A 24,407-nucleotide genomic window follows, 5' to 3' on the forward strand; every position below is an offset into this window, starting at 1 on the left:
CTCCCCACCTCCCCGCGTGCCTCCCTCAAGCATCTCAGAAAGGCCGGAGTCTGACTTCCCCAGCCAGCTATTGTCCTGGCAGCACGGCCGCCACGCCAGCATCCCCACCCAGTCGACCAGCCCGCGAGCCCGCGGCTCCCCAGCCCCGCCAGCCCCCACCCCGCCCCGCCCCGCCCCGCCCCAGGGAGGACCCGGCTGGCGGCTGGGAGTCTCCCTGCCTGCTCAGCCTCCCTCCTTCCCTCCTTCTCCCTCCCTGCCTGCCTTCCTCCCCCGCCCGCCCCTGAGGCAGGGACCGTGCAAATCGAGGAGAGGGGGGGACAGACAGGCCGGGTGGGGTCCAGCTTAAAGCCCTGGGCTCCCCACTGATACCCCGTCCAGGCTGGGGATCCCCAACATCTTGGGACCTGGATTTGTGTGAGCTGGGGTGGTTCCCAGGCCAGGAGCGTGCCTCCGGCAGGCCCACTGTGCCCCCGTTTTGCATCAGGACCCCCCCCACCTCGGATGCTCTGAGCCACCCTCCTCAACCCGGATCTAAAACCCGGGACACAGCTATCAGGCCAGCCTCTCTCTCCACCCCACCCCCTCTTTCTGGCGTCCATCCCCTCCCCAACACCACCTCTGCTGCTGCCTCTGGCTGTGGACCTGCACCTCTTCCCCATCCCCGCCAGGCCTGGGGAGCGGGGTGAGCCTGGATGAGAGCCCCCCAACCTGGGGCTCTCCCAGGCCATGGCCAGAGTGCTCCCAGAGAGGAGCCCTGGCCCCTGAGCATCTGCTAGAGGCTTGGCAGAGGCCCCGCGGGGACCGTGTCTTCTGAGGACAAAAGGCGGCGGCCAGCAGGCAGACGGGGCGGGGGGAGGGGGGACCGGCAGCCAGGCGGGCAGACGGATAGTAGGGGCCAGAGCTGGCCCCCCTCCCAGCTTGGCGGTGGCATGAAGATGGGGGTGGGAGTGTGTAGTGGGGGAAGCACCTGCCTGGACCCTCAACTGCCAGCTAGCTGGGCACCCCAAGGCTGTGTGCTGCCCACTTGGTGTTCCCCAACGCCCCCAGCCCTGCCCGGTGCACCCCTCCGGTGCTTGCTTCCCCTGATGTCTGCGTTTTAGACCAGCCCGACTGCTGTATCCACGGCAACAGAAGCAGGAGTGTCACTGGCCGCCAGATCACTGAGGGTCCCACAATGTGGCCTGGGCTGTGATTTATCCTGGGTGAGACAGCTTGAGCCCCCTCCCGGGATTCCAAGACAGCCCTGCTAAGAGAGCCCAGGTAAGTAGTCAGCATCCCTCCACCCAGGATGGGGGGGCTGAGATTTCTCTTCTGTCTCCCCACACAAATTTCAGAGTCTCCATCACTGCCATGCTCTGTCTCTCTCTGACTCGGTTAGTGTGTCCCCAACCCCCCATCCCCACTCCATCACAAGGACTACTTGGGCACCCAAGCCTGGAGAGTCCTCTAGCCATCTCCATCTTCCTCAATCCCAAATGTCCCATGAGAAAGGGAACTACCACCTGTTTCCCCACTCCCCACACAGGGTCTGTTTTTATCATTATGGTCGCGTTGGGGCATGAGGCTGTGTTAATATTCCCTTGTGTGCTAGCAATGGAAGGCATGCCTGGGAGCCCGGCAGTGGCTCTCGCGCCTGCACCCTGGGCAGGCTCAGCCTCCTGCAGCTGGCTTCTCCCCCTCTCCCTCCTCCTCCACTCTCCTCCAGGTTCCTTGGCCTGCATGCAGGGTATGTGTGTCTCTGTCTGTGTGTGAGAGCAGGCAGGTGGGTAGACATGACGGAGAAGCGGATCCCAGCCCAGACCACCCCCCACTCTTTCTTTCCTTCTTCCCTCCCTCTCTGCTTCCCTTCCTTTCTACTTTCCCCTGTCTCTCCCCACAGGTAGCACAGACTTTTGCTCCCTCCCCACTGAGGATATTGCTGTGATTCCCCGGGGGGAGGAAGCCGCTGTAGGGAAAGTGGGGTGGAGGTGGCAAGCATTTCCAGGCCCTGGGCTGGAACCAGGACCTGGGGGCCAGGACCATGCCACACAACCTGCAGGGGCCACAGGGTGGGCCCCAGCCTCCATCCAAGGCTCTCTATCTGTTTCACATGCCCATGTTGTGACTGGGACCCTCAGATCTTATGGCCTTGTGCCCAGTGGCCAGTGAGCCCTATGTCTGGAAGGGCAGGAAAGCCCGATACATGGAGAACGTGGATTCTCCTGGGATGCTTCCCCCAACTACTAGCTCTGCAACTTGAGTGAGAGTGTGCCACTTATTGAACCTCAGTTTTCCCATCGGTCGAAGAGACCGAAGAGACCGGTAACCCTTCCATCATGGGCGTGTGTGGTGACTAAATGAGTTGGTGCGTGCAAGTAAAGGATGTGCATAGTAGTGGCCCTGAGACAGTATCAGCAAAGCTCATGGTCGATATTGCTGATTATTCATGATTAATATTGTTATTGATTATTTGGAGGAGGGACTGGCCCCTCTTCTCCAGGGTATGCAAATGGGGGTTGGGGAGTGGAGGGGAGGCAGGAACAGCTCAGTGTTGTCACTCTCCCTTTGTAGGGAGTGATAAGTGGTGGCTATGGGCAGAACCTCCCACCCCCACTCCACTCCAGTCTCCTTTCCTTGTACTTGCCCCTGTGCACACGCGCGTGTGTGTGCTCACTCACACACACACACACACACACACACAGGCTTGAGCTCCCTTGAGCTAGCAGAGGCCTGGCTTGCAGCCTGCAGCATTCCTGGCCCTGGTGATGTAGGCGTCTCCCTGTTGAGGGGAGACTTGGCAAGAGTTGGGCCTGTGGTCAGTGGTTGGCAGTGCCTGGAGACAAGGCTGAAGCTTCTGAGATCGCAGGGCTTCGGGTAGAGCTGGGGTGTGGCCCATGCAGCAGTCAGACCCATGGGGGGACGGGTCCCAGGGATTTGCTAACCTAGAGCCTGGACTGGGGGGGACAGTGGGGTCTGCTGGCTGGTTTCTGGGTGTGGAGATGTGGTGGAACATTGAGTGAGGGGTGGGTGGCTGGAGGAGGGTCCTTAAGGCCAGGGGAGGAGGAGGAGGAGGGGAGAGTCTGAGACCCAGAAGACCCCGTGGTGAGGGTTGGAAGGGGTAGGGCTTTGGGGTATAGAGTAGACTTTTCTGAAGAAGCATTTGGTGTGGAAGGGAGAGGACCCAGGCTGTGGTTTGGAGGCACCTGGACCTGAGAGTGGGTATATATGTGTAACTGTGAGCATGTGCAGTCTGTGAGCATATGTGTCTGTCCGTGGGAATTATGGATGTATATGAGTCTGTGTGTGAACCAGACCACACGATGGTGTGTGCAAGTGTGTGAGTGTCTGGATAGGCTTGTGTGTGTACAGGGGAGTGGGTATGACTTTGCATGTCTGTCTGGGTGAGCAAATGGGCATGTTTGATTCTGAGGCTGGGTCAGATTTTGTTTCTGTGAGCCAACAGGCCTGTTGAATGTCTAGTTGTATATGTGTGTGGTATCAGTTTGTCTCTGAGTGTCCATGTCTGGTTGTATGCATATGAGTATGAGGGTTTCAGAGTGCCTGGGTATGCATGCCCAATTAGATGAATGTCTAGCCTTATCTGTGTACATTTGTGTGTGTCTATATGTGCACATGAGTGTAGGTATATCTAAATGGTGTGTTTGTGAGTGTGAGGGCGTGTGTGTGTGTGTCCATGCATGTATGGGAGGGTCTGTGTGTGTCAGTATGCTTCTGTGTGGGCATGTCTGGCGTGTATGTGTCTGAGTAGGTCCGTGTGTTGATGTCCATGTGGATTCTCCAGCATTTTCAGTTGTGTGTATGTCTGTGTGTGTGTTTGAGTACATAGGTCTGTAGACAGACCTATGGGTTCACTCTGGTTAGGGAAGTGTTAGTGTAGATGATCACCCTCATATAAAGAGAACTAATTGTGTATGGGGGGGAGTGTGTGAATACATGTTTTGTGCATGAAAACATATTTTGTGTGCCATTGTGTGCACATTTGATTCTGTGTATGGTTATGGCTCTGGGGGGGGTCTATGCCTCTGTATACATGCACAAAAGGCTGTGTGCATAGGTGAAAGAATGCATTTGGGTACATGTCTGATTGTGTTTGTGGGTACACTCTTACGTGTGAGTGCAAGTCTGGTTGTATGCACGAATAACTAGATTTCGTAATACCTGGTGCACATACCTCAATATGTATTTTGTCTGAATTTCTGAGTACAAGTGTGAATGTGTGAGTGTGGATAAGCCTGTGAGTGATCATGACTGTACGTGTGTGTATATGCTAGTATGTGTGAACATCTGGCTGTGTGTGCATTTGAGTGAACATGTCTTTATATTTGCCCATGTGTTCATATACATCTAAGTGTGTGTGTGTGTGTGTGAGAATATGCCTGTGTGTGCCTGTCTGAATGGACAGGTGTGTGAATGTACCAGTCTGTGTAGTTCTAATTATTTGTATATGTGTGTTTGTATTTATTCTGGAACATACATCGTAGAACAGTGTAAGTGGCTGAATTTGCATGCCATACATATGTTTGTGTGTGTATGTCTTTGCATGTGTATGCGCTAAGTGTTATCACTTCTTGTGCAGATGTATAAGTATGTGACTGTTCTTCCATGTGTGCATGTGTGTGAACATAGCTTTGTGTCCAAATCTATCTGAGAATTTAAATATAAATGAATCTTCATTTGTTTGCATGGCTTCTCATATGGGTGTGTGAACATGTGTTGAACACACATGGTGTGCATTATGATTGTGTGAGTGTGTTTTGTAAGTACATTTGTGTCTCCATGTCTGGTTGTGTGCATATAGGAATGAATGATATACACAGCTGTGTGCATGTGAATGTGCTCATGGGTGTCCACTCCCAGTTGTATGTATATGTCTGTGTGTATTACAACGTCTGTATATGAATACATCATCTCGTTGACAAGCAGGTCAATGGGTGTTTATGTACATGAGTACACCCACACGTGAGTGTGTGTGCAAATGCTTATGTGGTCACATCTGGGTATGTGTGTGTATACATTTGGGAGCTCACCTCTGTATGTCCTGTTTGTTCGTTGTCTCATGGGGTGTGATGTTGAGTCTGCCTGTCCGTGGACATGTGGAAGTATGCCTGTGTGTACACCTGTGTTTGTGAGTGAATGTGGGTCGTTCGTAGGCGTTATGTCACGTGAATGTGTGCGATGCATGTACGTCTATGTTTGAGAGTAAATGGATGTGCAGGCGTGGGACCAAGTGCAGCGTGAGTGTGCACTGCTGTGAGTTTGCCTATGCGTACGGGTGAGTGTAGGTATTTGTGCATGTGCCGGTCTGATGGTCTGTATGTGAGAGGGAGAGACATTTGGCCTTGGGCCTATGCAGATAGGTCTAATCCCCGAGGGAGTGATAAAGGAGGGTACTTACGAGTCTGTGTGATGCTGTGTGCACAGCCCAGCATGTACTGATGTGCATGTCTAAGACTCAGTGGCACCCTGCTAGACCATAGCCGGCTCTGGGTAGATACCCTACAGGATGGCGAGCTCTAACACTTGAGCAATCCATGACCCTCTTCTGGGGCCTCCCTGGCCTCAACCATGTGCTGGGCTTTTGCGGGGCGGTGGGGGGAGGGTGTCTCAGGATAATTCTTGTCATCACTCACTCTCAAGAAGTAGGAACCAATCATGGCTGATGTCTTCCTAGGGAAGGGGGCCTGTGACCTTTTAGAAATGGATTTCTTGAAACCCAAAGACCTCGCTTCCCATCCCCCCACCCTTGAAGGCCCAGGACAAAATGGCATTATATGTGTCTAAGGTTGGCAAATGGTTTTCACGGAGAGCACCCAAACTATGCCATCCAGGCAGAAATCTAGATGTCAATGTATATGTATAAGTAAAGGTGTATCTGGGTAGAGTATGGTGTGTGTGTGTGTGTGTGTGTGTGGAGAAGGTGGTATATTTGGTAAGAGAATGAGGGTGGGGAGAGAGAGAGAGGGAAGGGATCTGAGTTGTATGCATGTAAGAGAGAGTCTGGGTAAGATATGTATGTGAGACATTTGGCTATATTTGGGAGGGGTGAGTGTGAGTGTGGGTGCATGTAAATGGTGCATTTGTGAGGTCCTGTGAGAACATCAGCCTATTTGAGTGGAGGATAGTATGAGAGTTTGGGTATGGCTGGGTGGGAATGTGTGAAACTATGTGTTTTTGAGGAATATGTGGGTATGGGTGTATCTGGATGGTGCAAGAGAGAGTGGGGGTCTGGATGATGTATGTGTTTTATAGTGTAGATGTATCTGTGTTGTGTTAGGAGAGAGCATGGGTGTTTCTGGGTAGAGCGTGTACATGAGGGAGTATGGGTGTGATGGGGTGGGAGCATTTAAGTATGGGTATATCTGGATGGTGTCTGGGTGGGTGAGCATATAAGTCTATTAGGCAGTGGAAATGTGTGATGGAATATATCTAGATGGGGTGTGTGTGTAAGAGAGAATCTGGGCACATCTGGGTGATGATGGGGATGTGTGTGAGTGTACATATAATTGGGGTATCTATGGATGGTGTGTGGGAGTGTATGTGGATGAGATGTGTGTGTAGTGTGTGTGAGAGAGTGTGGGTGTATCTGCATTAGGTGTGTGGAGCGTGGGTATTCTGGATGATGGTGTTTAAGAGAGGGGGATCTGGATTGTGTGTATGTATAAAAGAGAGTGCAGGTGTTTCTAAGTGTGGTGGGCATGTGACAGCATAGATGTTATCTGGTGGGAGGAATGTGTAGGTGTAGCTGGATGGTTGTAAGTGTTTGGATTTAACTGGGTTGGGGGATGTGAGCAGGTATATCTGGATGTCATGTGTGTGAGGTGTGGATATATCTGGATGGTGTGTGAGACAGAGTGTAGTGGTACATGTGGGCTGGGTGTGAGACAGTGTGTGGGTATAGTTTGGGTAGAGTGTGTTTGGATATGAGTGTATCTAAATGGTGGGTGGGTGAAAGCACAGGTGTATTTGGGTGGTGGAATGTGTAGTAAGGTATATCTGGGTGGTGTATTGTAAGAGCTTTGGTTGTGTATCTGGGTGTGTATGTACTTGGATATGTGTGTGAGGGTGTTTATAACCGGATGGGGTGTGTGAGAGAGTTTGGGGGACATATCTGGGTGGAAAGTGTGTGTTTGGAGTGTGAGTGCATCTGAGTGGTGTGGAGGGGATGAGAGCATGGATGTATCTGGGCAGTGGAGTGTTTGGGGAAGGATAAATTGATGGTATGTGTGAGACTTGGATATATCTGGGTGGGATGTGTTTGTGTGAATGCAGATGTATTTAGATGGTAGTAGAGTGTATCTAGTTGATGTGTGTGTGTATCTCAATGGTCCATTTGGGATGAATCTGGATGGTGTATATGTTTCAGAGGGTGGATGTATCTGGGTTGGGCTGTGTGAGTGGGACTGTGTTTGGGGTGTGTGTGTGAGAGAGAGAAAGAGAGAGAGAAAAATATGGGTGTATATGGATGGGATTTGTGTGTGAACAGGTGTCTCTGGATAATGTGTAGGTATCTGTGTGTGTGAACGTACTTGGTTGGGAATTTGTGAGTGTGAGTATCCGGGTTGGCTGTGTGTAAGTGTAGTGTCTTTGAATGGTGTGTGTGTCATTGCGGGTGTGTGTCTTGATACCATGTGTGAAAGAGACTGTAGGTGTGCCTGGGTCAAATATGAGGGCTCTAGGTTAGGGGTGTCTATGGGTTTGAGTATATCTGAATGTTGCATATGAGAGTGTGGGTGTACTGAGTTGGGAGTTCGCATAAGTGTGGCTGTAGCTGGGTGGAGTGGCTGTGAATGTAGGTGTATTTGAAGTGTGTGTGTGTGTGTGTGTATGAGGATGGGATGTGTGTGAGAGTGTGGCTGTATCAGTATTGGGTATGTGTGTGAAAGTGGGTGTGTCTGAATGGTGTGTGTAAGAAAGAGAATGTGCACCTATCTGGGTTGGGGTGTGAGTGTGGGTGTATCTAAGTAAGAACTGTGGGCATCTCTCTGGCTGGTGTGTGAGAGACAGATAGGGTATATCTGGGTGGTGTGTGAAAGAGAGTATATAGGTCCATCTGTGTGGGGTGTGTGAGTGTATCTGGGTGAGGGTGTGTGCATGTGAGCATATCTACATAGTGTGTATGAGAGTGTTTGGGTGTGGGAACGAATCTGAGATTGTGGGTGTATCTGCACGTGAGTGTGGATTTATCCAGACGGTTCGCAGGTGGTGTATCTGGGTGTTTTGTGTGTTTGATAGTGTGGGTGTGTCTGGGTGGGGTGTGTGATTGTGGGTGTGTGTAGGAATGTGTATATCTTTCCTAGGGCATATATGCCTCTGCTAGAGTGCCCGTAAATGTGAGCACATCCATGTTTGTGTATGTGCTGAGCAAATCCATGTTTGTGTAGCCACACATGGGTGTGGCTATCGGTACGTGGCTTGTGTGTGCATGTGTTTGTGCTAGAGTGGTGTGAATCTGTATGTGTGTGTGAGATGAGTGTGTTTCTCCATGTGAGTAAGTTCAGCGGGCAAGGTCTCCGGAGCCAGGCTCTGGCTTTGCATCCTAGTTCTGCCATTTATTAGCTGTGGGGCTTTGGGCAGGTCACCTAATCTCAGTTAAGCCCCCGTTTCTTCTTTGTAAAGTAAGGGTAATAAGACTATCTCATAGGGTGAAGATCAGATGAGTTAATATTTGGAAAGTGCTTAGGACAGTGCCTGGCACATAATAAGTCCTCTGTGCCATATCAGACGTTACCTAGTACAACAATTATTGACATGCCTGGTGTGTAAGTAACAGTATGTGTCCATCTGCAAATGCAACAGAGTCGTTTCTATGTGCATATTTGCCCCATTATCTGTATCCGTGTGTATGTGTAAGAAAGTGAGCTGATTCTGTGTGTATGTGAGTGTTTTTGTACATAAAACTAGCTTTATACTTATATGTGTCCCAGTGTGTATATAAAACCCTGAGTGTATGAGAAAGGAAGTATGTGTCTAGGAGGTCAATGGAGGGGTTTGGCCACGCGTGTGTATTTCCCAGTGTACATCTGGGTGTATGAATGCACACATCTGTATCTGTGGTGATGTGTGTCCCCGTGAGTGCAGATGTTACCTGTGTTGCTGGTACGCTGCATATATGAGCGTGTGTGCATGTGTGCACGCACACACACCAGTATGTTTTTATCAGAAGATGTAAACAGGTTTGTAGTAGTCAGGATGTAGATGTGTACACGTCAATCCCTGTTGAGTCTATACATGTAGGAAGGTTAATATCCAGGTTTATATATGATGATGATGTGTGTGTATAAAGGATTTGTGTCCATATGGCCTTGTACTAGGATCTTTGTATTTGTGTTGTAGAAATGAATGCATAGGTGTGAATGGGTATGTGCATCTGAGGGTTTGTGTCTGTGTTTATAAGCCTTGGTGGCCATATGGTTATGTATGCGTGAGTCTGCGTTGCTCTGTCTATGCGTGCCTGCCTCTGTGTGCATGGCAGTGAACCTGAGCGATAAGCCAGTATGTGTGAGCATGTCTGTACTGTGTGTATAATGTGTGTGTACCAAGGCAAGGTTCGTATAAGGTAGTGGATCTTATTTATTTTTTATTTAAATTCAATTAATTAACATATAATGTATTATTGGTTTCAGAGGTAGAGGTCAGTGGTTCATCATTCTTATATAATACCCAGTGCTCATTACATCCCGTGCCCTCCTTAATGTCCATCACCAGTTACCCCATCCCCTCAGCAACCCTCTAGCAACCCTCAGTTTGTTTCCTATGATTAAGAGTCTCTTATGGTTTGTCTCCCTCTCTGCTTTCGTCTTATTTTTTCCTCTCTTCCCCTATGATCCTCTGTTTTGTTTCTTAAATTCCACATATGAGTGAGATCATATGATAATTGTCTTTCTCTGACTGACTTATTTTACTTAGCATAATACCCTCTAGTTCCATCCATGTTGTCGCAAATGGCAAGATTTCATTTTTTTGATGACTGAGTAGTATTCCATAAAATAGTGGATTATAATCTCTTAATGTAAGAGCCTGGGGTCGGGGAGGATCTATAGGATGTGAATCGGACTTACCCTGTGTGTGAATGTCAGTTCTTATGTCTATGCATGCATGATTGTGTCTGAAAGCATGTAGGTCCATATGATTTTGTTATTTTTTTTTTAAGAGAGAGAGTGCAGTAGTGGGGGGAGGAGGGGCAGAGGGAGAGAGAGAGAATCTTAAGCAGGCTCCCCGCCCAGCTCAGAGCCCCAGTGGGGCTCAATCCCATGACCCTGAGATCATGACCTGAGCCAAAATCAAGAGCTGGTCGCTTAACTGACGGAGCCACCCAGGCACCCCAGGTCCATATGATTTGGTTTGTATGTGTATGTGTCTGCATGTGCCCATGTGTGTGGTGAGTTTTTCTCTGCCTAGGCCTGTATTTCTAATGAAGGGTGGTTATCTGTATGTGTGTATGTTTGTGTGTGTTTCATATATCTTTGCATGATTTGCCGGTAGGTGGGTATCTACACACATGCCTAACTTTCTGTGTAGAAGAGGTGTGTGTGTGTGTGTGTGTGTGTGTGTACCAGTGCACATACACCTGATTGTGCTTATCAGCTGGTGTAAGTCTGGATGTGAGTGCAAATTTGAATCTTGATGTACACGTGTTCCTGTGTGCACTTATCTTTCCATGTGTGCTAGAGTGTCTTTGCGATGTAACTGGATGTGAAGGTCTTAGGGCATTCCCAATCTGGCACATGGAAAAAGTGAAATATCTATATGGCACGTTGAAGTAAACTGAAGAGGATTTAGGGGTACTGGGGTTTGGCGAAAAGAAATTCCTTACATTTCTTTACATTATACAAATTGTGATGAGGAAAACAAAAAATGCAAAGTTTTAGGGGAGTTATTAAATATTGAATTTGTATACAACTTTTTTGTATACAACTTTCAAGTAAAACATTTTCGGGATTTTTTCATAGCACACTGAACTCACTTCTGGAAACATAACTTTTATTGACTCGTGCAAATTTGTAATGGTCAGCATTCATGCCCACTCCTGAGCCTTTGACTGTGACTGCCTTTATTTATTTTAGGGTAATTTGACTCCCTTATGGACATTTCCATCATGATTTGGTAAAGTAGTTTGTGCTGAGCATCAATGTTCTACATCAAGTTATTGTATTTCCTGGTAAAAACCCAAAGAAAACAAAAGAAACAAATAACCATTAGTACTTTTGACACAGATATAAACTTCTATTGTGACCTGCTACTTCTTGATCTTGAAAAGCCTGTTGATGAAGGTAAGACCGAGTCTGTGGAGGTTGTGCGGGCACCATTTGCCTTAATGTCCTCAGTAATTAGCTTGAACGTGTGACACATAGCTGCATGATTCTGCAGGTCAGCAAAGCTCACCTTAAAAGCATTAGCTTTGGGGTCATCAGGTACCATTTTGGTTTCTCTGACACTTTCACACCATACCAACCTTTCTTAAGAAATGCAACAACTAACTGCTTATTCATCCCTGTTTCACCTCCCTTTGATAACTCACTTGTTTTTGCCATGGCCAGGCAGAGACCCAGGTTTTATGCTCGAAATAAATAGCTAATGATCTCTTCTGTCTCTTGGTGGTCATCATCAACAGGAAACTGCTTGCATGACTAGGTGGCAGCAAATGGCCAAAGAGGTTTTTTTTGGTGGGGGGGAGAGGGTTACTGGTTAAAACTCCTTTCTTATCAATAATCAGAACTTGGATAATTCATAGTCTTTGAATTTTGTGCTTCAAAGATAGGATCCTTTTTATTTTATTTTATTTTTTTAAAGATTTTATTTATTTATTTGCGAGAGAGAGAATGAGAGACAGAGAGCATGAGAGGGAGGAGGGTCAGAGGGAGAAGCAGACTCCCCGCCGAGCAGGGAGCCCGATGCGGGACTCGATCCAGGGACTCCAGGATCATGACCTGAGCCGAAGGCAGTCGCTTAACCAACTGAGCCACCCAGGCGCCCGATAGGATCCTTTTTAAAATCTAACACTTCTTTTCTTTCAATCAAATGTGATGTTGAAATTTCTTGTAACAAATGCACATGCATTTTGAATCCAACCAAAAATTTTCATTCTGAGTATTTCAAAATAATTGATGAAACTTTTGCCCTAAGTAGACACAGACATTGCTCTACTCATCTTAATAAGTCTTTTTTAGTAGTCAACTTAATAACACCAACTAATTATCACCCAGGGAACCATACATGACCTCACTTCTAAGTTGAAGTTTGGCTTTGAATCCATAAACCTTGACAGTATACTTTCATATATTTTTGAGTGTCTTAAAAATTTTTTGATGTAATTTTTTTCATGTGCTCAAAGAGCCATTTGTTGAAATGAGTAAGCATCAAATCTGCAAATGAGAATCATTCACAAAAAAATGCTGAAAATTTTCTTTTAGCTCATAAATCTTTTACAGAATCCTTACACACTTAGGTTTAAAACAATAGAGAAAAGTGTACTGATCCCAAAGCTTCACAGAAATCCAACACACGGGTGGGTAGTACCTTGGATTTAATCAAATTCACCTAGCATCATTTACTGTGGAAATTAGACCTACAGGTAAACTTTTATAGGTGAGTGCTCCTTGGTGCATGAATCTCGGCATTTTCAGAACAAATTCCAGATGTAAACTTCATGCCATCTCAGTAGTCCACAGACTAATGCAGAGTATCCACGATATTAGAAAATATTCATGTATCACTTTGAATATTTCAACCTTAGTTTATTTTGGTGCTTCTTGCATTTCTCTTCGGGCTCTCTGACAAGTACTTTGAACTGAGCACAATTAATCAACATCTAGAGATGCATCAATATAAAATGAAAACCCTTTTGATTCAACAGTCTTCTGAGTTAGTGTCATTTCAGTGGTCCTTTGACCCATCATCACTGTGTCTGCTAATAGCAATAATTGAAAGTGACCTCTTTCCTGTTCTTTTTACTTCACTGGTCCCAAATATGATGTGGACAATTTCCTGGCAGACTGCTAGAACATTCCTGGCAGAACGCTGAGATACTACTGGGAGGGGCATCTTAGCTTTACTTGTTAATCATGCAATCCTGTCACTAGCTTGTTGAACTCCATCTAAGAATTTTCTAACCCAAATTAAAAAGAAAAAAGAATGTTCTAACCCATCTCATAAAAGAGCCAGGTTTCTTAATTTGCATTTTGAGATGCTTTTAAAAGTCCAAATATTTCTCTTCGTGAGAGTGTTTCATGGCCAGTTGACCAACATAGCCTACTGGGAAATGAAGTTTCTTTTTTTTAAATCTTTTTAATTTAAATTCAGTTAGCCAACATATAGTGCATCATTAGTTTCAGATGTAGTGTTTATCAGTTGCGTATAACACCCAGTATGAAGTTTCTTTTGATAACTTTTCCACACAAATCGGACATATAGGTTGAGGATGAGAGGGCTTACTTGGCAGCTGGATCCAAATTTGGGACAATCCTTATTAAACTGCTTAAATTAGGGAGATCCTGGAGTTTTTGGAGGGAGACTGTGTTTGCCTTGTGAGTCTCCTGATTTTCCAGCTTTAATCAAAAAGTCCATTTTGATGGGAAAAGAAATATCTTAAAAATTAAATCTACTTGAATATGAAGTATTGAAGGGGCCAGCAGATCTTAGTGACTTCTGAAAACTGACTTTTAAAAAAAGCAAATTTGAGGTCTTCTGCATTCTTAAGAGAACAGCACTCTGGAAACAAAGCCTTAAAGGCTTAACTTTCCCTTTAATGAATCAATTCAATTCAACCACAGTCAGGCTTTATTCTTTTATTGACAAATATTTTTACCTAAAAACAAAAGGTAATAATTTATTCTGAAATAAATTATGAAATCCCACGAAGAATCAGATTTGGCTAATTTTTAATATTAAAAGCCAGTTGCAAGTAAATCAGTAAATAAACCAAGAAATAATAAAAATTATATTGTAATGTTTTTAAAAGAGTCCTTTTAGAAACACTGTGAAATACTTATGGATGAATGGTGTAATAGCTATGCTTCAGAATACTCTGGAAGTGGGGGAAGTGGGTGAGGTTATAGGCAAAACAAGACCCTAAGGGTTGATCGTTGATGAATCTGGGCAATGGGTGCACTGACGTTCATTACAGGGCTTTTTTTACTTTTTTTACTTTTTTTATTTTTTGGAAGATTTTATTTATTTGTCAGAGAGAGTACAAGCAGGGGGAGCGGCAGGCAGTGGGAGAAGCAGGCTCCCCACTGAGCAAGGAGCCCAATGTGGTACTCGATCCCAGGAACCTGGAATCATGATCATGACCTGAGCCGAAGGCAGATGCTTAACCGACTGAGCCACCCAGGCGTCCCTCTTTCTACTTTTTTGTATCTGAAATGTTCTAGAAGGAAAAAAGGTTTTCTTTTTTTTAAAAAAGATTTTATTTATTTATTTGACAGAGAGAGACACAGCGAGAGAGGGAACACAAGCAGGGGGAGTGGGAGAGGGAGAAGCAGGCTTCCCGCAGAGCAGGGAGCCCGATGTGGGACTCGATCCCAGGACCCTGGGATCATGACCTGAGCCGAAGGCAGTCGCTCAACCGACTGAGCCACCCAGGCACCCGGAAAAAAGGTTTTCTATAAAGAAGGAACAATTAGGGCAATTAACAAAATAGTTATACTCTCTTTAGGAATGCCTGCTACCATATAATAATAATAATAATAATAATAATAATAATAATAATAATAATAATAGCAACAGTCATGCAACTATTTTTGTAGAAAAAAAGTTGTGGAAAAATTTAAATAAGGTCAAATTAAAAAGAAAAACAGGTGTTGTACATGTATGGGCAAAACCAAAAAAACCTCACTGATGGGCAGGAGTGGCAATCAAAGTAATAATCAGACTATCTGGGATGTTTCAACAGGAAGCAATCCAAACATTTACAACCTCTCTCTGACCCCCTAGAGCCTCTCTTGGTCTGGCTCCCTGCTGTGGCAGGTGCCCACCAGCCAAACAGCTCTGCTAATGTTTCCACCTGTGCCTGAAGGAGTCGGCTGGTATGTGCAGGTGTGCGGGTTTGTCTCTGGGTGTAGAGCTGTTGCGGTGAGTGTATATCAAGTAATGTGAGCAAGCTTGTGTGTGTACCCTTGTCTGTGTGTGCAGGAGTGTTCGTATGCATGGGCAGTTTTTCTCTTTGTGATTGGTTATGCTTGCACATTGCAGGGGAGGGTGTGTTGGAGCTGGTACACTTCTCTGCATAAGTGAGTACGTACATGAATGGGTATCTGTGTACCTGCGCCAGGATGTACATGTCTGTTTTGGTGAGTGTGCCTAATTTATGTGAAAGGGTTTGGATCAGTCAGCCTCGTGTGTTAGAGTATGTACATGTGTGTATATGTGAGCAGTTTGTGCTTGTCTGTTTTTTTCTCCATACAAATATATCTGTGGATATCTGAGGGGCGTTCTGTCTGTGTGTACATACGTGTGCGTGTATGCATGTGGCAGGTTTCAAGTGCATGTGAGTATGGTGGCATATGCAAGTGACTTTGAGTGTCATTATGTGTAACAGTATTTGTATGTGATGATATAGGTATGCCACCGTGTACATGCCTGTGTCACAGAAGTTTGTTTGATCATGTGGGAGGATTTGAATAATCAGGTAGATTGTATGTATGAGTCTCTGTATGAGTAGGTTTGCATATGTGTATCTATCTGTCAGGATTTGAGTGTTCATCTGTGTGTGTGCGTGTATGTGTGTGTGTGTTAGGGGAGTTTTAATTGTGGGTTTATGAGCCATTACACGTGCGTGTGTGTCTGAGTGTGTGTATATGATCAGTTGTCAGCCCTCTCATACCTAACACCCTCTTTTATGTAACATATTTTGTAACACCCCTTTACTAGACATGAAGTTCTTAGATAATATAATCTCTCTGCACATATAATTTCAAAAGAAAACCCATATAGTATTTCATACGACATGCATATTGTATTAACTCTAATACAAATTAATTAAAAGAAAGTGATTTATAAGGTAGTAATTTGTATTTTGATATGTGAATGTTTGGGCATGGCACTCCCCAGGAAATTCAAAAAGGTAGTTAGAGGTTTGTAACATCTTAGGAATAAATGTGGATTTGGAAGGGGAAAAATCAGAAACTGCCCCTTGCTCAAAGTGCAGGAAAATGACAGGCAAAGGCCTAGGGGTGAGATTTTCTGAAATAGTTGACAGCTCAAAGAAAGTGCTCCCCCAAACAAAGTGCAGTCTCCTCTGGACTTACTTGACAGCTATATTCCTGAGTAATTCAGGTTATATTAAACTAGAGGGAAATTTGTATTTATATGTGAAATAGAGTTATTAGGTTCAAGGTTCGGTTCATTACAAACCCAAAGTCCTAGGGCATTCGGGACACATGCTGACTGTGTGGGACTGCCCCACACATCACTGGATGGCCAGCATCCTTGCCCTGGACCCCTAAATGTTAGAAGGACGACCTACACCCCAGCGTTGTGGCAACCAAAAATGCTCCTGCGGTTTTCCAAAATGTCCCCTAGGGGGCAGTAACGTCTCTGTTGAAGACGATGCACCGGTTTAGACAGGGTGTATACACTGTGCCTGCGGAAGAAGGCCCCATAGACCCTATGCCGTGTGTGCGCATGCGTGCGAGTCCATGTCCCTGTGTGTGAGCCGGTTGCTGTCCCTAGGTCTCCATAGCAGGAGTCTATGTGTCTGTGTGAGCTTGTGTATAGCTGCGTATCTTTCTGAGGGCGTCTGGGCACGCGCAGGTGTGTATGTGTTCTGTGCGTGTGCTCACACTTTTAGCCTGGGACGGGCCCAAGCTGGGCCTGCCAGTCTGCTCAGAAGAACCCTCTCCTCACTTGTAGAGTCGCCCCAGCTTTACAGGCAACACCAGGGTTTTGTTCGTTTGCTGCTATTGTTTTGTGTTGTTTTGTTGCATTTTAGTGTGTGTTTTTTTGGTTTGGTTTGGTTTGCTTTCACTGAGACTCTGGGCTACAAATTATCTGCCTTCTGGATCTTAGTGTGTTTCCCTGTGTCTCCCTCTCCATCTTTATTTCTGCTTCTCTCTGTCTCTATCTCTGCCTCTCTCCCAGCCCGTCTCTTTATCTCTCTATTGTTCTCTCTTTCTTTCCTGGCATTATCCCTCTCCTATCTCTGTCTTTGTCTCTCTCTTTCTCCCTCCCTCCTTCCCTCTCTCCCTTTGTCTCTGTCACTTTTCTCTCTCTCTCCCTCCTTCTCTGTCTCTGTCTCTGGCTCTACTTTTCTGTCTCTATTTCTCTTTCTATTCTGTTTCTATGTGTGTCTCTCTTTTTTTCACTCTTCTCCTTTTGGTCTCTATTTCTGTCTCTTCCTGTTTGTGTGGAAGGCCTGCTCCCCTTTCTCTGTTTATTTCTCCCCCTTTCCCTCCTATGCCTGTCTCTCTCTCGCAAACCTCTCTCCTCTGTCACTCTCTGTGTGTCTCTCTGATTCTCTTTTATATTCAATCTCTCTCTGTCTCTAATGCTTTCCCCCTGCTTCCCCTCAAGGCTAAGGAGTATGTGTGTGCATGTGTGTACAAATTTACACACACCCAGCGGTCAGCTGGTCCACAGTTCTGTGGGAGCTATCAGGCCTTGAGGGGGCTGAAAGGGGGCCCACCAACCCCACGTCTCCCAAGCCCCTGCCCTAGCACCTTCTCATGGCCTATTGGCACTGTGTCTGAGACTTCGGGGTACCATCAAAAAAGCTTGGCCCCTGGTGGCTGTGGCAGGCCAGGTTGGAGCAAGCTGGGAAACAATACCGAGGGGTGACTTCCTGGGAGGGAGAGGGTAGAAAGGCTCCACTCAGCCCCATGTCCCTCAACCTCAAGCCCATCCCAGCCCCAACAGTAGTTCTGAGCTTCTCCAGCTTGCTTCCTTCCCTCTGGGACCTATCATGTTACGTTATCACACTCCTCCCCCGCTAGCCCCCAGCTCACACACACCAGGAACCCTCCTGTTCCCCTCCCCCCAAGCTTGGCCCATGCCCTCCCACTCCTGTACTGCCCAGGCTGCCTTTCAGCAAATCCCACCTGGATGCCTCCAGGCAGCCCTCCCTGAGCCACCAGCCCCTTTAGTCCCTCAGCCAATTGATATGACAGCCTTTGACTGAGGGCCTACTGTGCTATGCACTGCTCTTCTAGAGGAGAGTATCTGAGTCTCTACTCCCTGCCCTTGCGGAGCTTTCATTCTAATAGGGAGAGGCAGGCAATAAACTGAATTTTAAGTAAATTATATAGTGCATGAGAAGAGATAGTTCTACAAAGAAAAATAAAGCAGGGCAAGGGACACAGAGTGCTATTAGTTCTCACCTGAATTACTGCAGGAGCCTCCTGTGTAGTCTCCCTACTTCCACCTTTGCCCCACCTGGTCTGTGCTCCCCACAGCAGCGAGGGGGATCCTTTTCAACCCCAAGTCATATCACATCTCACCTCTGCTCCCATGGCTCCCCTCTCAGAGTAAAAGTCAGTCCTCACCATGGCCTACATGATCTGGCCTCACCGCCTTTCTGACCTTAAGTCCCACTGCTTTCTGATCACTCACTCCGTTCCCTGCACAGTAGCCCCCTTGCTCTTCCCAAATACACCACGTGTGATCCCACCTCAGGGCCTTTGCGCTAGCTGTTCCCTCTGCCTGGATTTCTCTTCCCTCCAATAACCACATGGCTCACTCTCACCTCCTTTAAGTCTTTGCTTAGATGACACCGCCTCCGTGAAGCCTTCCCTGTCCGTTTCATCTAAAAGTATACCTCCCCCACCCCTAGCACTTCCTATCCCCTTTCCCTCCTTTACTTTTCTTTTTAGGAACATATCATCATCTGACCTCCTATACTTCACCTATATATCTTCCTTATCATCTAGAATATCAGCTCCGTAAGGGCAGGGATCCTTTTCTATCTGGTTCACAGCTGTGTCCCCAGTGCCTGGCATACAGTAGATGCTCAATAAATCGCTTTTCAATGAATGAATGCACACAAGCACACTCATATCTTTATATTCACAATACTCCCTGCCCCACTTAAAATAAAAACCCAAGTCCTTATCATGGCCCACAGCCCTAAACAGTCTGGCTCCAGACACTTCTGTGACTTCACTTTCTACCACTGTCTGCCCTCCCCGCCCTTTTCCAACCACACTGGTCTTCCCACTCTTTCTTGAGCATGCTAAGCGCATTCCTGATCATGAATAAAAAAGCTCATTTAATGGGTGGCTACCAGCATTAACAAAAAATCGTGAAATAGAATAGAACTAACGGGGTACATTACACATAGGATCAGTACTGTTTTGTGAAACTTTTGGTTCAGTTATGTGGGCACGTATGTGTATGTGTACCAGGTTGTGATGTAAAATGTTTGGCTTACTATGGGTAGCAGTCAAAAAAGTTTGAAGAACATAACCTTAGGGCTTTGCAAAGGGGGAGAAGAGCCGCACCAACACCCCCGCCCCACAGACCCCCCCAAGGGAGGAAACAGGTAATGGAGGACATCCAGAGAGGTGAAGCAGCCCCCTCCCCCAGCAGGGAGGGGGTAGGAGGAGTAGTGGGCCAGGGGCAGGGCCTGACACCAGCCGGGGAGTAAGTGCGGAGACCGTGTAGACCCACTAACACTGCCCTTTCTGTTTCTTCCTCACCTTTCTTTCCATCTGTTTCTCGCTGTCTCTTTTTCTTGTGTTTCTCTCTCTCTCCCTCTCTTTCTCTCTCCATCTCTATCTCTGTCTTCCCTTTCCCTCTCTCCCTGTCTCTGGTTCTGTTTCTTCTTATCTCTTCTCATTCTCATTCCCCCATTTCCCTCTCAATTTGTATCCATTTATATCTTTGTCACCATTTTTGTTTTGTTCTCTCCTTTCTCACTCTGTCTCTGTGCCTCTGTCCACGTTTTTCTCTCTGGCTCTCTCCTGCCGGCATCTCTCTGTCTCTCTCTGTCTGCGTCTCCCCCATTATCCCCATTTGCAGGTGCAGCCCAACAGGACAACTGATGGAGTCCCCCAGGGCCCATCAAATACCGGACTGGCTGATCCCGTAGGGCTGGGAGCAGCCCCCGCCCTCAGTATGGCCAACACTACCGGAGAGCCCGAAGAGGTGAGCGGCGCACTGTCCCCACCATCGGCATCAGCTTACGTGAAGCTGGTGCTGCTGGGACTGATCATGTGCGTAAGCCTGGCGGGCAACGCCATCTTGTCCCTGCTGGTGCTCAAGGAGCGTGCCCTGCACAAGGCTCCTTATTACTTTCTGCTGGACCTGTGCCTGGCCGATGGCATACGCTCTGCCGTCTGCTTCCCCTTTGTGCTGGCTTCTGTGCGCCACGGCTCCTCATGGACCTTCAGTGCACTCAGCTGCAAGATTGTGGCCTTTATGGCCGTGCTCTTTTGCTTCCATGCGGCCTTCATGCTGTTCTGCATCAGCGTCACCCGCTACATGGCCATCGCCCACCACCGCTTCTATGCCAAGCGCATGACACTCTGGACATGCGCAGCTGTCATCTGCATGGCCTGGACCCTGTCTGTGGCCATGGCCTTCCCACCCGTCTTTGATGTGGGCACCTACAAGTTTATCCGCGAGGAGGACCAGTGCATCTTTGAGCATCGCTACTTCAAGGCCAATGACACGCTGGGCTTCATGCTTATGTTGGCTGTGCTCATGGCAGCTACACATGCTGTCTATGGCAAGCTGCTCCTCTTCGAGTATCGTCACCGCAAGATGAAGCCAGTGCAGATGGTGCCCGCCATCAGCCAGAACTGGACATTCCATGGCCCTGGGGCCACTGGCCAGGCTGCTGCCAACTGGATCGCTGGCTTTGGCCGTGGGCCCATGCCACCAACCCTGCTGGGTATCAGGCAGAATGGGCACGCAGCCAGCCGGCGGCTGCTGGGCATGGACGAGGTCAAGGGTGAAAAGCAGCTGGGCCGTATGTTCTACGCGATCACACTGCTCTTCTTGCTCCTCTGGTCACCCTACATCGTGGCCTGCTACTGGCGAGTGTTTGTGAAAGCCTGTGCCGTGCCCCACCGTTACCTGGCCACTGCTGTTTGGATGAGCTTCGCCCAGGCTGCTGTCAACCCGATCGTCTGCTTCCTGCTCAACAAGGACCTCAAGAAGTGCCTGAGGACTCACGCCCCCTGCTGGGGCACAGGAGGTGCCCCGGCTCCCAGAGAACCCTACTGTGTCATGTGAAGCAAGCTGGTAGGCAGACAGGCAGGGAGAAGGTCATGGCTACCGTGATGGGGCCAGCAGTAAGGGAATGGTGGGCCCCATACAGGAGCCTTTCTGAGCTCCAGCCCTAGCCCCTCGAACCACCCGGAATCGAGGCACCTTTGCCAACAGCTCCCCAGGGTTGGAGACTGGGGTGGGGGACTGGGAAAGAGGCGTTTCTAATGCTGTGGGGCCTGTCTCCGCTGCCTCCTCCACTTCTACAATCTCTCTCCTTTCCTCTCTCTCTCTCTCTCTTTTTCTTTCTCTCTCTTTCATCCTCTCTCTCTCAGAAGTGACAATTCAGAAAAAGAAACTAAGACTGAGAATGCAGGTTTTTCTACTAACAGCTGAGGAGACAGGCTTTCTTGCTTTAATGTCTCTCCTTCTGACATAGTCCAGAAGTGGGAAATTTGTTCTGTAAAATAGACTTCCAGAGCTCTTATTGCCCCCTCTGCTCCCATGCACCCTCCCCTTCCGAGTCCTTTAGCAAGGGCTGGATGTTTAAGGAGAAATTCATCTGCTGACAACCGGGACCAAAGGGGGTGCTGGGTCCCCAGGGAGCAGAGACGTTTAATTGCTATGTTGTGTGCAATGTTGTTTTAAGCTAACCCTGGTCCCAAGCCTGGTTTCCTGTCCCTCCCCACCATGTCCAGACCTCCCAAGTGTTTCTTGAGCATCTGTTCAAGAAGCCAGGAGGGGAGGGAGAAGGACCCCTGGGATGGGCCCAGGCTAGGTGAAGAACGGGATGTGAGCTGCACGCCTCGAGCTGAAGAGACCCGAACTTGGCTGCATTCTTTCGAGCTGCCTCCTGGATCCCCAGCCCCCAACTCTTCTTCCTGAGGATGGAAATCCACTCCAGCCCCACTAGGGCTGATGTGGGTGCCATACAGGCAGGAGCATTCCCCCAGGGAAGTGTAGGGAGAGAGCCAAACTCCCCAGAGTAACTGGATCCCAGCACCTGGGGTCAGAGCAGAACCAACCCCAGAATTGTCTCCTGGGTTCACACTATTCTCCTGAGGATGAAAAGTTGGGGGGTGGCCTTGGTATAACACACAGTGATATAAGCTCCAAGGCACTGTGGACTTGAGTCCATTCCTATCTGACCTCTTTTTGTCCCCTTCAAGCCTCGGGGGCCTCAAGCCCCTCTTGGTAGCCCTTGGCCTTCTGGGCCCTCAGCCCCCAACTTCCTTCCCCCGAACAGCCCTTCTCCCCCTTCCTCCCTCCACCCAAAGTGGAGCAGACTGCAGCCAGATTCTCCAGGTGGGAGAGCCCAAGCCTCCCTCCCAGGGCAGAGTCCACTCTGGGCTCACATCACTGCCAGTTCTTATGGACTGGTGAGCCAAGCTGGCATTCCTTTGCCTGGCCTTGCCCGGATTTTTTGTCCCCCTCTCGTTTCCTGGGGGAGGGGGAGATCTGTATTTATCTACCCCCTTTCCCTTCCTGATAGAAACCGTTGTCCTAAGCTCCCTCCCTACCCCCACGACAGCCCCAGAACTGGGGAAGCCTTGACCCTAGAGGAATGGGGAGGGCACTCTAGGCAGGAGAGACATGAATGAGCCTGGCTGTGGAGTGGCCCTGGAAAGGCAGGCCAGAGTGGCTGAGAGGCTGGGGTGGAGGGTACCTGTTCTCTCAGTGATAGTGATGGGGGTGCCTTTCCCAGGGAATGGGGTGGGGGGGAACCACAGGGGTGGGAGTAGGTAGGGTACATTCTGGAGGGTTTTCCTCCATTTCTTTTTTCTAACTGCCTGGATTCACCATTGGATTTTGTAAATGGAAAACTGAAAAGAACAATGCTATATTGGATGTTTTCTCTTTCTGACTCTGTGTGTGTGTGTGTGTGTGTGTGTGTGTGTGTCCTGTCTGCATGACCACATGTGGGGAGGTATGGTCAAGTGGGACTGTGTCTGTGTGACTTTGTGTGGGGAGGCACCACTGCCTGGTGCACACATGTGAGCAAATGCCTGTATGTGGAGACATATGGCGCACACACACACGTACATGTATGCACCTAATTGAAAGGAGACAAACTAGAGTTATGTGCCTGCAGTAGGAAGTAGAGTGGTTGGAGAAAAGAATTTTAAAACCATACGTATGTATGCAGCAAGAGGGTAGACTCCCATCCCATAAAATCTTCCTCCTTTGGCCCAGGCTCTGAACATGGGGGGACAGGATACTTGAGAACCCCATCTCTTCCCAAAGCCTGGAGCCCCCGGGTACCATTCCAACTCCTGTATTAGTCTCCTCTCCAAAATGCAAACAAGGTGTTCCTGAAAGTGGACCACTTTGGAGAATAGGCACTGGGAATTGGGGATCAAACCTGAATGGGGAACTAACAGGGTTCGAAAATGCCCCCTACAAAGTAATGGCTTCTGGAGGGACTGCTCAGTCGGGGATGGGAGCCCTTCTGAAGAGTCCACTGTATACCGCTGGGACCTTGGTAAGCTTTGACTAAATTCAGAGGAGGGATGTTACAGGGGGGATAAACCTAAGCCTGGGAGTCTACCCAGCTAGCCTGCTCCCTGGGCACTCAATTTACTATTTATTTACTTATTCTCTCAGGTGCACAGAATTGAGTTGACCATACTCCTCAGTTCTTGGCACACTACATCATCGTTGGCCCATGCGGGTCCCTTTTATTCTTTGTTTTGTTTTGTTTCTTCCCCTTCATCACCCATCCCTGATCCAATACCCCCTCCCACATAGGCACCCACTCTCGTGTATTTAATGTATGTCCTTCCAATTCACCGTTCATGTGTTTATTTACATATATGTGTATCTGTGAAAAATATATGGTATTGTTATGTGTTTTGATTTACATAAACAGTGTTGTACTATAAATCTTGTTCTGTTTCTTTTTTCACTCAACATTCTGTTCTTGAGAGATTCAGCCTTGTTGCTGTACGTAGATCTAATTCATTCTAGTGGTCCATCTTCTACATATACCACATTTTTCTTATCCATTCCCCTGGTGATGGGTCTCTAGGTTGCCTCCAATTTCCTGCCACCACAGAAAGGCTGCAATGGGCAGTTTCCTACGTGTCTTAAGGATGCCCAATTTAGAGGAGAGGAAACCGAAACTCAGAGAGAGGCAGTGATTTGGTTAGGGCTACAAAGTGAGGAGCACACCCGTGATGTGAATCCCAGACCAAAGCCAGAACCCCACCACCATGCGTCAGGAAAGACCATCAATCTGACCCCCCAAAATCTAAAATGCAATTAAA

General features: G+C 47.8%; 1 protein-coding gene across 1 annotated transcript; it reads left to right on the top strand.

Moving 5' to 3' along the window:
- The first annotated feature begins 551 nt into the window (after window positions 1–551).
- On the top strand, window positions 552–24,024 carry GPR173 (G protein-coupled receptor 173). The gene is made up of 2 exons (XM_035030807.1): window positions 552–1,260; window positions 19,951–24,024. The coding sequence occupies exon 2, from the start codon at window positions 20,047–20,049 to the stop codon at window positions 21,166–21,168; it is 1,122 nt and encodes a 373-aa protein (XP_034886698.1). The 5' UTR covers window positions 552–1,260; window positions 19,951–20,046; the 3' UTR covers window positions 21,169–24,024.
- Window positions 24,025–24,407: the final 383 nt, after the last annotated feature.

The sequence above is a fragment of the Mirounga leonina genome, unplaced genomic scaffold (assembly GCF_011800145.1).
Source record: "Mirounga leonina isolate KUSES-001 unplaced genomic scaffold, KU_Mleo_1.0 Mir_101529, whole genome shotgun sequence".
NCBI classification, from domain to species: Eukaryota; Metazoa; Chordata; class Mammalia; order Carnivora; family Phocidae; genus Mirounga; species Mirounga leonina.

Excerpts from the sequence above, each read along its gene's own strand:
- GPR173 (XM_035030807.1), top strand. The coding sequence starts at position 20,047 with ATGGCCAACACTACCGGAGAGCCCGAAGAGGTGAGCGGCGCACTGTCC.